This window comes from Buteo buteo, chromosome 20, assembly GCF_964188355.1.
Source record: "Buteo buteo chromosome 20, bButBut1.hap1.1, whole genome shotgun sequence".
NCBI classification, from domain to species: Eukaryota; Metazoa; Chordata; class Aves; order Accipitriformes; family Accipitridae; genus Buteo; species Buteo buteo.
This window is the reverse complement of record NC_134190.1, coordinates 1,147,505-1,160,319: the sequence shown is the minus strand read 5'-3', so window position 1 is coordinate 1,160,319 and position 12,815 is coordinate 1,147,505. Positions and strand designations below refer to the sequence as shown.

Below are 12,815 nucleotides of genomic sequence, written 5' to 3'. Positions count from 1 at the left end.
CCGTCCTTGTTCATTTCTTGCAGCTAGGATGGGAACCCGCCACCCTGCAAAACATTGGAAGTAGCTGTCCTCTGGATTGCTATACTGCAAATAGACTGTGCTATTAATAATTATGAACGTGATGAACATTTCCCCTATAATGATCCCAACAAAAAGAACTGATTTCTGCTCCTTAGAGATCAACCCTTACACAAGGTCGATGGGGTGTGAGCAGTCAGAGTGCTCCTAAGCACGAGCTGTAACTCTGAGTATATGGTTTCCCCTCCTTTCTTCACCATTTTCCCTTGGCAATGATGCATGACAGTTGTTCAGTGCTGGGTAGACTCCATGAAAGGACTCTGAGGTTCTGCCCGAATTTGCTGCTGCTTCATTATTTAGACACAATGATTGCCAAGCATTTTGACAGAGTGAATGCGTCAGTGTAAGACCGTTTTAGCCAGGTCTCACTGTAGCTCACTACGGGGAGGTCAGACGTTAATGATTTATAGTACCAATGCCATCAACTGCTTTTGCAGTGCTTTACTCGGGAAGATCTCAGAGCACCTTCCAAAGCAGCACGGTAGTATATCCATACTTTTAAATCTGGAGCGGTTTATGAGACCCGGATCGGAGCAGCTGACACACTGACACGCGAGTACAGCCAACACGTTCACCAAGCCCAACGTGCGATGCCACAGGACCGTGACACGGAGAGCAGAGATCTCCACGCTTTGGCTCTGCAGTTTCTCCCAGCCGCTTCCCGCTCCCATGTAAAACCCAAAGCTTGTGCCAACAAACGGCAGGAGGATTTTCTGCCGAGTTTCCCTCCTGCCAGGCTCTTAAAAAATGTTATTACTCTCCTCTCAGGCTGTTTTCTCAGGCAGGGTTGGTGCAGCCTGTTTCCACCTCTGGGACTTGCTAACTCCCACACCAGTTTCTCCATGGACAAAACCAGCTTGAAGCCAGCAGGGCAGCCACTTGCTGTCTCTTTTTTTTTTTCTCTGCAGCCACTAAATCTAAGGAACATGCCGGGGAGGGAGAGGGACCACATCTCAAGCCAAGGGGACCCTCTTCTCTGCTTTCAGCAAAAAGCATAAGGCTGGGCTTTTCCCCAGCCTCTGACTTTCTGTGCAGGAAATGGCTCTTTGTAGCCTCAACATTATCTTTTAACGCATTAATACTGCTGCCTTGGGCTTCTGAGCGGAGAAAGGCATCCAGCTTTCCTACCCAGAAAACTTTTTAATAAATTCCCTTGAAGGCTGCTGCTTTGCCCAAGGCAAAGGCTTGCAGAGCACGGCGGGGACTGGAGAGGACAGGAGAAGGGGAACGGGGCGGGGAGACCAAAAGAAGGAAACTCATTGCGGGAAGATGGAGCGAGCGGTTCGGGAGGCAGGTTTGCAAGAGGCGCGTTTTCCTCTGCGCGGTCCCGCTGGGGTCGGTCGGACTGCTGAACGGGAACACGCAGAAAGCAGGACACCGGGACAGGGGAGAAGGCATTATTTAATAGCTCATCTTAAATAACGTGACAATGTCAACATGTGAACGGCTTACACCTGTCAAAGGTGGCACAGAGTCTCCTGTTGTGTTTCGCCATTTATCCGGTGCGTATGTTTGGAAAACAGAAACAAATTCTGTCCCATCAGGAGCTTCAGTATATAATCAAGGTTTAGACTTTCTTTTTTAAGAAACAGCTTGACACTGAAACAGAGGTGCAAAAGCAACATGATATATAAACAAAACAGGTTTTAAATAAGTTTCTAAGCATGTTCTCTACTGAAAGTTATTTTTTTAAATTCAGTTTTAAGTCTATAAATACATAGTATAAAAATGCAAGTTTACAAGCCATTTTTCCCAATAGAGTTGTGCCATTTGAAGTTTTAAGTAGCAACATTCCTCCAACATAAGATGCATATATTTAAGAGCAATAATATTAAGTATTTACATATAAAGTTATGAAGTGTTTGAGGATATAAATTAGTAACAACACAGACAAAAATACATGTACTGTGAAATAAATAATTCAACAGCTTTACATATGAGGGTATCTATAATATTACACAAACAAAATATACAAGATTGTAGGACTTGATCTTGCAGTTGCTCCTATCTGTCACTCAAGCAGCTGAGTCAGCCCAGTGCAGTAAAAAAGCTACTTTATGGGATCACTCATATGCTGAAAATCAGGTGCACACAACTACCTTACTGAAACGGCTCCTGATTGAAATGTCTCCTGGCTAGATCAGGCCCCACAGAAAACTTGGTGTGGATGAATGTGGTTCGTTTTATTCCTGTGAGCTGAGATACTGTTGGCATTCCGGGTCTCCTTTCATTTCTGGAGATCCAGGAATCCTTCTTCCATTTTTCGGATGGACACACCAGCATCCAGCAGACTCTCCATCCAGTGAAGTCTCACACTAGAATATTATTAGCAAAACAGAACTCACCGTAAGTGACTGTAAGCAGCAGATGACCTGTGAGATGATCGTACACGTAGCGGTGTCAGCCAGAGCTGGGATCAGAAGGTGGGACCTGCCGCGCACAGGCTTGTTCTGAACGCGGTGGTCCCTGCTCTGGCCAACACGCTTGGTCAGGGAGCTGTGACCCCAGCTCAGCTACTGCAACAGCAACTTCAGGTCTGAAAACAGTTTGCCCGCTCGTTGGCAAACAGCGGTATAAACCAGCAATATCTTCCAGCGCGGGAAACCGAAGGAAGGCAGAACAGACGAACTGGTAGGGTGAGAGCAATGCCTGGACGGTCTGGCTGTCCACGCAAGGAGGCAAATCGGGTGGGGTTTATTCTTGGGGAGGGGGTTAAACAGATTTCTGTTTGTGCCTGATTAGATCCCAGGTCACAATGTTTGTGAGTCACGCGGTGGTGCCATGCCCAAAACCAAGAAGTCTCGGTGACACAGATTTATGCAGACCTACTAAATTTGTGTGCATGACCTGTGGTTGCAAGGGTGTGGCTTGAGGTTTGGAGCTTTAGTTAGGTGTGCAGATTACTCTCAGCGTAACTTGCAATGGCCTTTTTTGAGGCTGTAATGGAAATGAGCATATAGCATAATCTATAGGCAGCACAAATCAGTGTTTTTGTTCTACTTTCAGAAGTCTAATTTTGCTCCAGAGAGTTTTTTCACTGCCTGGGAGCTGAGAGCCCCCTTTCTTCATAGGGATTATTATATATTCCATGGGCTTTGGAGGCAGTATGGTGGGTATTACGGATTAATGTCAACTGGGAATATGCTAACAAATCAGGTACATGGATCTTGATTTGGCCTGGGAGCAGACAGGGTTAAAAGATTTTGGAGAAGGCCTTGCGTGCACCTGTTCTGTGAACGGAAAAGACTCCTGCCTCCGTTGCTGTCAGCCCGCAGCATGCAGCTCACTTTTAAGAGAAGAAGGACAAACCATCTGCTCCCAGTACTAAGTATCCCTGTTTTCGCAACCTGCTTTTCCAGCAGCTGCAAACTGGTGCGTTTGGGAGCAGAGGGCTATGAAAGGGTTGGCTGTGTCAGGCTCGTTGCAGCGCTGCTGCGAGCAGACAGGGGAAAAGGCACGTACCTGTTTGCTGTGGTAAAATCCATTCTTGTTGCAGTTGGGCAAATAGAATTTGTAAATCTCCCCTCCGCTTCTCTGCTGAGCCTTCGCCAATTTATACAGGGCTCTGTAGAGCTCCTTCTGGCAAGGTCCCTGCAGGAATATCACGCAAAGGTTGTCAATACCAAAATCACAAAGAAACCAGCTAAACCAAAAGCGATCGGTGTAAAGCTAGCAAAAAGCTGAAAATACTTATTAGTCTCATAATCTGCATCAAGCTGCTTTGCATGTAGTTTTCACTTGTTTCAGTAGGAGCACAGCCAGAAAACTCTGGTGTTGCATTTAGGCCTTTGTTTTTATTCTTTGAGGTATTTTCTGTCCTCAGAAACATGAGGATTTAAGTCCTTAAATTGCCACACAAGGAAATTTAACCTGTACTAAGTAAACACATTACTGCTCAGAGGGTACAATCTCTCCTATTATGGGGAGGTGCACGTTAGGAGGCTGGTGTACGTGAGACTAGCCACGTTTTCTGGGTTGCCATGGCCCTGTGCTCTGTTGATGTATGGAGAATAGGTGCAAGACATATATAGACGGTCCAAGAACAAACATCTGAATGTTTGCTCTCTTTTGTACAGGACAGAGCTGTCACCAAAGCAGAACAGAGAGCAGCACCCCTGCGGCTGTGAGACCCAAACTGCCTGGAACTGGGGAGGAAGAACTGTTTGCAATATTCACTGTTTTCACAATTTGCTTGCTCCCTTTTTCAAAGTCACGATTGCCGTGCGTGTACAGCACCCAACGTGTTTAAATGAGTTAAAGGGGAGGACAAGTGACTGAACAAATATTTTTACTTTAGAGTGAAAATAATCATACCCTCTGCTTTTGCAAGACCTCCCCCTGTCAGCCCCCACATAAGTGGTCCTACTCAAGTCAACGGGCTTCTATGCGGCTCCGGGTGAGAAAAGCAGAAGCCTAAAAATCAGAAGTGGAGCTAACAGCACTTAGGTATAATAGTTCAAACTAAATCAGTGATTAAGTCCTGTTCTGGATGTGGAGGGAGACTTCCTCGGGTGGGGTGGTGGTTGTAGGTTTTTGCCCCTTTTTTTTTTTTCCCCCGTTTTGTCTGTGACCATTACGAAACTGGGCTTCTGTGGTGCTCAATTCGAATTCAGCTCCGTGCTGGGGCAGTGCTGCCCGCCTGGATGGGTCTGACTGCGGTTCTCTGGTGCCCTCAAGTGGAACAGGGACCCGCCTGCAAAGACCCTACAGCCCCATATCTCGCTGCGATTTTGCAGTGTGGAAGGTTAAAACTTCCTTCAGTTGCTGAGCTTTCTGTCTTTTTACAGGCACCTACTTAACAGTGTTTCCTTGTGATCTGAAAGCAACGTGTTTTGGTTTGCATCGGTGTTTCGCCAATAACTGCATGTAAGGACTCCCTTTTATTTCACTGAGCAGTGGACCAGTGACAAACGCCTTTTATTTTTTCACTAAAACACAAAAGGAGTCCAAAATTTTAATATGGGATCCTGGCAATTAAGGGCCCATGTTATAATCCGATAGTAAATGCAGAGAAAGATTCAGCCTTTGCATGGAGTCCATACAGGACACACCTGATGCACACCTGTTTCTACTGCTCCTGCCTTTTTGCCTGTTCCTCCAGCATGCGATGACAGCATTCCAAAAGTCTGTTTGCCGGCTACCCAAAATACGGACATCCCAGTGCTGCTGCTAGAATTTCATGCCCATTTTCGTCTTGTATTTTGAATCAAGAGCATCTACTGAAATGGTCACATTGAAAGGTTTGCAAGGAAAACCCACCTGCTCTTTCCATTTCTTGAGTTCAGATATTCTCTTTGCTTTCATGTTCTCATATGTGGTGATGGCATTCCAGGGGATGGATTTGTCCTGGCCTATGGGGAACATCAACTGATAGTTCAGCAGCTGATCCTGTGTCATTTCAGTGCTTTCCAAAGGCAAATCTTCAGGTTCGATAGAGTCTGGAAAGGAATGATATTAAGGTGAACATCTTCAGTGAACTTTTGCATTTATTTCTCCAAGTTAAAAAGGTAAGGAAAAAGAAGAAGAAGAATCAACAACAGCAGAAGAAAAAAAGTAGTATCTAAGACAGATCCATTACAGTAGCTCTTGCAGGAGTAATAAATGACATGTGCAGCCCAGCAAATTAAACTTTCGTCATAAATTCATGGGCAGAGGCATCAGCTGTCCTCTAACAAGTTGGTTATTTTATGATCCTTCAAAATCACTCTAATCCCAAAGATGAAGCTGCAGCCAGTCTGTTTGTTAGAAATGAAGAAACTTTCTTGACCACAGTGGGTTGCAGAGACTTTGCTAAATGAGGAAAGCCTGGAGTTAAACTTGTAATGAATTTAGATTTTTGTCAGCATGACATCTTTCAGTTTTTATTTGGGAGAGGACCTGGTCCAGACCTGATCCCATGGCATCATCCTGTGCCTTGTTCCGCGGCTCGCCTGACATATAAGAAGGAGTAGCAACTCCCAGGAGCCAGCGGTAGCTCGTGCTGGCCGGCAGCGGATCAGATAGATAGGCAGGGACTGGCAGGAGCTGTTTGGATCTGCCCGCTCACGGCCCGCACGCTGGTGTCTAACCCGGCACGTTGCGAACTCTCCCACTGGAAGAAGCAACGGAAGCTCTCTGCAACTGCAGGGACTCGTGACGGGATAGAAAAGTTGGACACGTGTCTAAAAGTAAGTTGTTGGATCAAGGCTGTAAACAATCGCCCAATGGACTAAGAAACACCCTGGTTTTCCCTTTGGCGATGTTTAAGAAAACCGAGGAGGGAAAGAAAGAAAGAAAGAAAGAATAAGAGGAAGGAATGATGAAAATCGAGCCAAGTACTAGACCTTTCTAGCGACAGGAGCCCTAACCACTGGGTTTGGTCACCGTTCTCCCCCCTCCCGCTCCCTCAAGCACCAGAGAGCCCCGCTCGCTGCCACCCACGGTGGCTTTGAGCGCCCGACGACTGCCTTCGAGCTGCTACCGAGCCACCCGACCCACCGCTGCACCACCGCAGCAGCAGCGACGGTGAAAACAACTGGGAAAGGATGAAATGCCGCTGAAGAAGCCCCCGACCAGCCCCCGGCGGGGATGCTGGCCACCCCCTGCCCTCTCGCCCGAGGCCGGCCTGCCCGGCTCCGCACCGGGTGGGCGCTTCGTGCCCGGACCGCCCCCCCCGGGGGTCTCTCCGCCCTCCGGCCCGGCGCCGGCGGCATCCCCGAAGCCCGCAAGCCGCTCCCCCGGCCCCGGCTGCCGCCGCCGAAGCGAAACGTCCCGCCGGAGCCCCCCGCCCCCGCCGCTCCTCCCCGGGCTCCCCCCGCCCACCCTCAGCCACCCCCCCCCGGCCGCGGGGAGGCGGCGGCGCGCCGGTACCTGCCGGCTCGGCCGGGCGCGTCCCTCCGGGCTCGCTGGCGGGCAGGCAGGTCCCCTGCCCCCGGACGAGGGCGGCCAGGGGCCGGGGCTCCCCGGCGGGGAGGCGGCAGCGGAGCCCCAGGCGGCAGCGGGCCGTGTAGACGCCGCAGGGCTGCCCCGGCCCGAGGGCGCAGGTCTGGCAGCAGCCGCAGCCGGGCTGCCGGGCCGGCTCCGGGCAGGCGGGAGCGACGGGCGGGCAGAGGGCGAGCTTCTCCGGGCTGCACGGGGCGCAGTGCACTGGCTGCAGGGCCAGCCCGGCGGCGGGCCGGAGGGCGGGCGGCAGCGGCAGCAGCAGCAGCAGCAGCAGCAGCGGCGGCGGCAGCGGGGCCGGGGCCGGGGCCGGGGCCGGGAGCGGCGGGGCCGGCGGGCGGCGGCGGGAGCGCGGGCGGCCCATGGGGGGCGGGCGGGGAAGGCGGCGGGGCGAGGGCGGCCGGCGGGCTGCGGAGAGGGAGGCGGTTGTACATACATTCGGCTCGCCCGGGCCATTTATACAGGGCTTGGCCCGGCTGTTAATCTTTAACCCCGAGTTAACTATTATCTGGACTGGGGGGGTGGGGGGGGGGGAGCGTCGTGGCGCTGGCGCTTCGAGCCCCCAGGCCACGCTTCCCCTCCCCTTTCACTTTCCCCCTTTAGCATCTTTTTTTTTTTTTTCTTTCCTCCAGACGTGCAGGAATGCTTTTATTCCCTCGCCCCCCGCCTCACCGCCTGAGCACGGTTAACGAGGAAAAATGTGGAGGGGAAAGGGGGGGGGGGGAGTTATCCCCTCCTGCCTGTCACAAACGTCCCCTGTCCCCGACATTCGCGAAACATGTCAATGGTTAAAAGAAAAAAATAAAGGGGCGGGGGGGGATCCCGTTGGAACTGAAGCACCCGAGTTCGTATTCCCACAGCAACCCCTGCCACAAACCCTCGGTTTAGTTTTCGGCATGCGGCCGGGGGTCAGGAGGACACGGAGGTCCCACCGAGGACCCCCCCCCTGGCCCACGAAGCCCCCCCGGCCCACGGGAGCGGCGCGTCCCGCGTGAACCCGCGGGGGCTGCGCGGCGGGGCCGGGCCGGGGCTGGGCCGGGGGGGGGTGTCCCCAAAACACGCACGGGGGGAACCAGGGGTTGTCACACTGGGCAGAAATCCGGGATGAGGGGATGGTCCGCTTCGCCGGCCGTCCCGTCACCCTCGCCATCTCCTCGTGTCCCACCCGGCGCGGAAAAAAGTAAAGAATCTTTCCTTTTCTTCTCCTTTGCATGCAAAGATTGTCCTACAATAAAAGCAAAAGTATTCCGACTTCACTGTGCTGAACAGATTATTTTATCCTGGTATTTGCGGTATGTACCGAGCTCGAAATAGCAAATTCCACTGTCAAGTCATCGAATGTAGCATGATTTTTGTTTGTTTGTTTGTTTTGCATTTAGTTCTCCTCTTTGGTAAATACGTCACTTGTGTGAAAGAAGCTGAAGCAGAACTGCAGAGCATTGTTTAACCTTCTATTATTCACTCTTCATTTTCGGGTATTGATGCCAAAAGTTTTATTTATAATGTAGCGAATTTTTACCCCCCTATATTCATAACTCGGCTCTTAAGAGTACTCTCAGTGGTTACAGGCTTTTATAACTTGAGACATTTCCACCTAACTGCTTCATCTAATTGTATTTATTTATTTATTAACTCAGGTTGGTCTAGGGATCTCTATCTGGATACAGAAAAGTTGGCAGCCCTTAAAACTCACTAGCATTTTTAAGTGTTTTAAACAAAACTAATCTTACAACTTTCAAAAGAATTCTGTGGACCTCACATGTCTGACCAGGAGCAAATTTGGGCTGAAAAACCTAGGGCGAGGCAATTTCTGCAGACCATCGCAATTAGACTTGTCAAGCTCTAGTACTCTTTGCCCCCCTTTCATTTCTAATTTTTCTTGTACGTCTTAGAAGAGCGCGATTCTCTTACCATTCAATGATGTGAAGTGAAAAATATACAGAAATATGTCTTCTTTCCTCCCTCAAAGAGAAAAAGAAAACAATGCACAACAAAGTCCCTTTCATGAAGAAACATGGAAACAAATTACAAATGAAAAGTAGACCCAGTTGGAAAAAGACAAAGACCCAAAGAGCTCATATGCATTTGTATATGTGTATGCATGTATTCATTCACTTATCTATGTATGTCTCTCTGCTGTGTTAGATAGCTTTGTATGAACAGAACTGAGGAGCATTCTGCTACTGACTGCTTAACATAAGCTACTTGCCCCCAAAATGACTGTACTCCAGTGTGACTGCCACCGTCCTGCCTGCAGTTTTTCTGTCTTTAAAAAAAAAAAAAGGACGTGAACTGAGAGGAAATCGCTTTTAATGATACATGGGAAGTGGTTTGGAAAAGGATTTTTTAACTCATCACCATCTTTTTTAAATAACCAGATAAAGACAGACACCTAATGCAAGAATGTCCTTGTCTGACGCACACGCCTGCGTCACAAAACTTCCATTAGTTTCCGAAGAGTCTCATTCTTCCAAAGCACCATCATGTCTTTGGCATATTTTTCCTTGCTGTCGGGCAGCTGGCAGTATCTGAACTGCCTAGGCAATTCCTAACAACTGGCAGCCTTTCAGAAGCCAGGTTTTTTCAGTTTACCCAGTAAGATTAAAAAAAAAAAAAGACAAACAAAAAATCCCCATAGATTATAAAACATTTTGAAGGTGGTTTTGTTTTGTTTCCTTTATGATTGCAGGTCAACTCTAAATGATGGGGCAGCCTTTTTTCCCCTTGATGTCCTTTGCACAATCAAACTGAGGAAACCTCAAAAACTGCTAAAGCAGACTTTGTGAGCAGATGTTCTTCTGCACAAAAGGTAGACCCATAAAAATCAGTCCCTTCCTATTTCATTTATACAAATATACTGAACATATGTTAGAACGGGTTATGATAACTTAGGGCAGTATGAATCAACAAGGCAATGCTTTTGTATAGGCCGTGGGACGTCAACGAAGTGAAAGCAGTGTATATGTTTATGTAGGCTCTGTTTGATGTAATACTACAACTCATCCACCAATCTCCATCTCTGACCCTGACATTGCTTTAAAGAACACAAACAGATAAGAGTCAGGAGGTTAAAAACATCCGTGATGTAAAGTTGTGTTTACTGAAGACTTTTGATGGTAAGTTTTAGGTGTTCCAACTGTTGTCCCCCAGTTTGAACCACTTGTCGAAAGACACCACATGAATCCTGGGCAAGGGTTACTTTTCTACAAGCCTTTTCCCATTGGTTTCTTAATAATTCTTAGCCAATGACCTCATTTTGCATGTTAAATAAAGTTTGGGATTTTTAAAATTTTTTTTCTTTAAAGCCACGTGGAGTGACTCACAGAACATAAAGTTTTATATAAGTTTGTGTAAAAGTGATCTTTATCCTCTAATCACCAAAAGTTCAAGTGACTTGCCAGATAATTTCCTACCAGGACTGGTTCTCTCAATATGTTTAAAAAAAAAAACCCAAACAACCACTGGAATATCCTCATTATTATTCTTTAGGTAAGAAACTAATCCTGATTTGTAAGCTTAATATCCAAAACTACTATGTGGCACACACACATACGGCATCAGGCATGTGAAGAGAAACAGCTATGACTGATAGAAATAGGAAAACCCTAGGTTCTTCTCTGTTGCTTATCCCCTATCGAAAAGGCTTTATTTCAGCTCTGTGGATTTTTAGGAATTTTTTATCCGAGTAATTGATGGTGCTTAGATTATTGATGAATAATTTGATTCAAGCATTCATTGATTGTTTGTTGTCGCTTTGTGGCAATGACATAGATGCCATTTGGTATTATTTTTCTATTCTGCTTGAGTAAGCATGGCTTTTAGAATTAGATTCTGGATGCTGATAATGAGGTGTTCCAAGTTTGTGTTCCGCTAACTTTTGCAGACTGACTTTTGCTATTTTTTTTCCCCAGCAATTAGTTTTGCTAGAATGTGGAAAATATTTTAGAAATACCTAAAGCTGCAGAAGCTCTAGTAAAAGTAGAAAAGTGAGAGGCTGTCACATGGCAAATCTAGCTAGGGAAGGCTGTGGACTTCCTGCATCGAATCATAGGTTGTCAGGTTCAAAAAAAAGAGAGGAAAAAGGTAATTTATTTCCTTGGTGGCACCCAAAGCGTTTGGGCACTGAGTAAAATGCCTTGTCCACAATGTTGTGCATGCATAGACCAGCCAGATGATTATTTTCTAGCAAGACAGGTTAAAGTCCTTTAGTCATCCTACCACGGGCCAGCTGCTCCATGCAGTGATGGCACAAGTGTGAGTTTGCTTAGCTGGAGGAATGAGGCAGCAACACTTTGACTTACTGTGGTACGACAAAGCTGAAAACACGCTGCAGAGCGCGAGTTCCTCTGCGGAGAGTTAGTGTACAAAAGCTTCTGCTTCACCCCTTCTGCTGTACTCGTCACTAACAGCATCACTAACCCCAGGCAGGGCTATTCCCAGGGACCAGCCGTGGAAGTAAAGGCTTTTCGGTGCCTACCAGAGCGAGCTATAGCTTAGCAGGGGCTTTGAAAAATGTAAATGGTGCTTTTAGCGCTGGCTCCAGGCACCTAAACTAGCATCAGCTGTTTAAATGTCTTTGTATTCTCCAGCCAGCGTGTCTCTCCTGGCCCAGAAAGAGAAAAGAGCACCCGCCGGCAGGTGATGTGCCCTTCACTGCAGTCCTCCAGGGCTGTGGGCACTGGTGACAGAAGTCTCCAGCCTTCACCACCGTTAGCTTGACTTTCTTAAGTGGTTGCTATCTTATCCTGATAAAGGAAAGGTAAATTCCCCAGAGATTTACTCTAAAAGCCATTTAAATGTAGTAGGGCTTTCAAATACGTATTAAGGCATCTGATGTGAAGGACTGTTTGAGATAGTAACAGAAGGCTCCTGCTTACTTTAATGTCACACGGCTTAAATGCCAGGACGCACATGAAACTCCCCTTCCCTCCCCAAACTCATACACGGCTTTCCAGGAACCAGCCTTTCCCCCTGCAGGAGGGAGACAAGTAGGCAGTACTGACGGAGAAAAAGTGAGATCCAGCCCCAGACCAGGGGCATCATAGTCACGTCACAGCCCGGTGGACAACTCGGGGGGCAAGGTGTCCGTGGGACAACAGCCAACAAGAATTCATTTATATTGGTATATACCTCATCAAACGCAACAGTGGCTATTCTCTTTCGCAGTAGAGAGGCTGGATTTTTGAAGGAGCTTACTGCTAACCCCAAAATGGAGGGGAGGCAGTTTCAAGTTCCTGGGCTTTTCTTCTGAGGCTTCAGGAAGGCTTTTCTCCTCTCTGAGTATATTTGGCTGTTAGTACTAGAATCTAAGATGCTGTTCTTTCATCTTTTTATCCTTTTAAAAATGCTAATAAAAATAGGAATAAGTCAAGAAGTCCATTTTCTCTGGTTATCCGTCCTATGAAGTGAGAAGCCAAAACTGGGGGACAAACACGCCCGAGCTGAGCGTACCAGGGGAATGGGCTGGGCTGCAGGAGGCAGCAGCCTGGAATTCTCAGCCAGCTAGCAAGAGGGCTGTTTCTGACAGCAAAATGGTACGCTGTTAAAACAAGAGAGCACATTTCTCTGGATCATTTACGATTGTCTTCCACATTCAGGCTATTCACTTCTGCACTGGTTCTTACAAAAGTAAAACGTTTTGCCTGGCTGCTTTTGTCAAGAAATCTGTTCCTGCCTTTTGTCCTGGGGCATTTCTGATTTCAGCAATGTCATTGCTACTAATTATTATTATAATATTGTTGCTAGCAATAACAAGAGTACTTTTTTTTCAGGTTTCAGAGCCTCTACTGTTTCCCCAGAGGACGGGAGACCGGAGTCTG

General features: G+C 47.7%; 1 protein-coding gene across 1 annotated transcript; it reads right to left on the bottom strand.

Annotated features, from left to right (window-relative positions):
- Window positions 1–1,467: 1,467 nt before the first annotated feature.
- On the bottom strand, window positions 1,468–7,586 carry IGFBP1 (insulin like growth factor binding protein 1). The gene is made up of 4 exons (XM_075052253.1): window positions 6,928–7,586; window positions 5,338–5,516; window positions 3,541–3,669; window positions 1,468–2,393 (listed from the first exon to the last, which is right to left on the bottom strand). Exons 1-4 carry the CDS (start codon window positions 7,358–7,360, stop codon window positions 2,262–2,264), a joined length of 873 nt encoding a protein of 290 aa, XP_074908354.1. The 5' UTR covers window positions 7,361–7,586; the 3' UTR covers window positions 1,468–2,261.
- Between the last annotated feature and the right edge of the window lie 5,229 nt (window positions 7,587–12,815).

Bases quoted from the DNA above. Each gene is read 5' to 3' on its own strand.
- IGFBP1 (XM_075052253.1), bottom strand. From the start codon at position 7,360: ATGGGCCGCCCGCGCTCCCGCCGCCGCCCGCCGGCCCCGCCGCTCCCG. The intron at 5,517-6,927 runs GTACCGGCGCGC...ATTCCTTTCCAG, and splicing joins GCGCCCGGCCGAGCCGGCAG to ACTCTATCGAACCTGAAGAT. The intron at 2,394-3,540 runs GTACGTGCCTTT...ATAATATTCTAG, and splicing joins GATTTTACCACAGCAAACAG to TGTGAGACTTCACTGGATGG.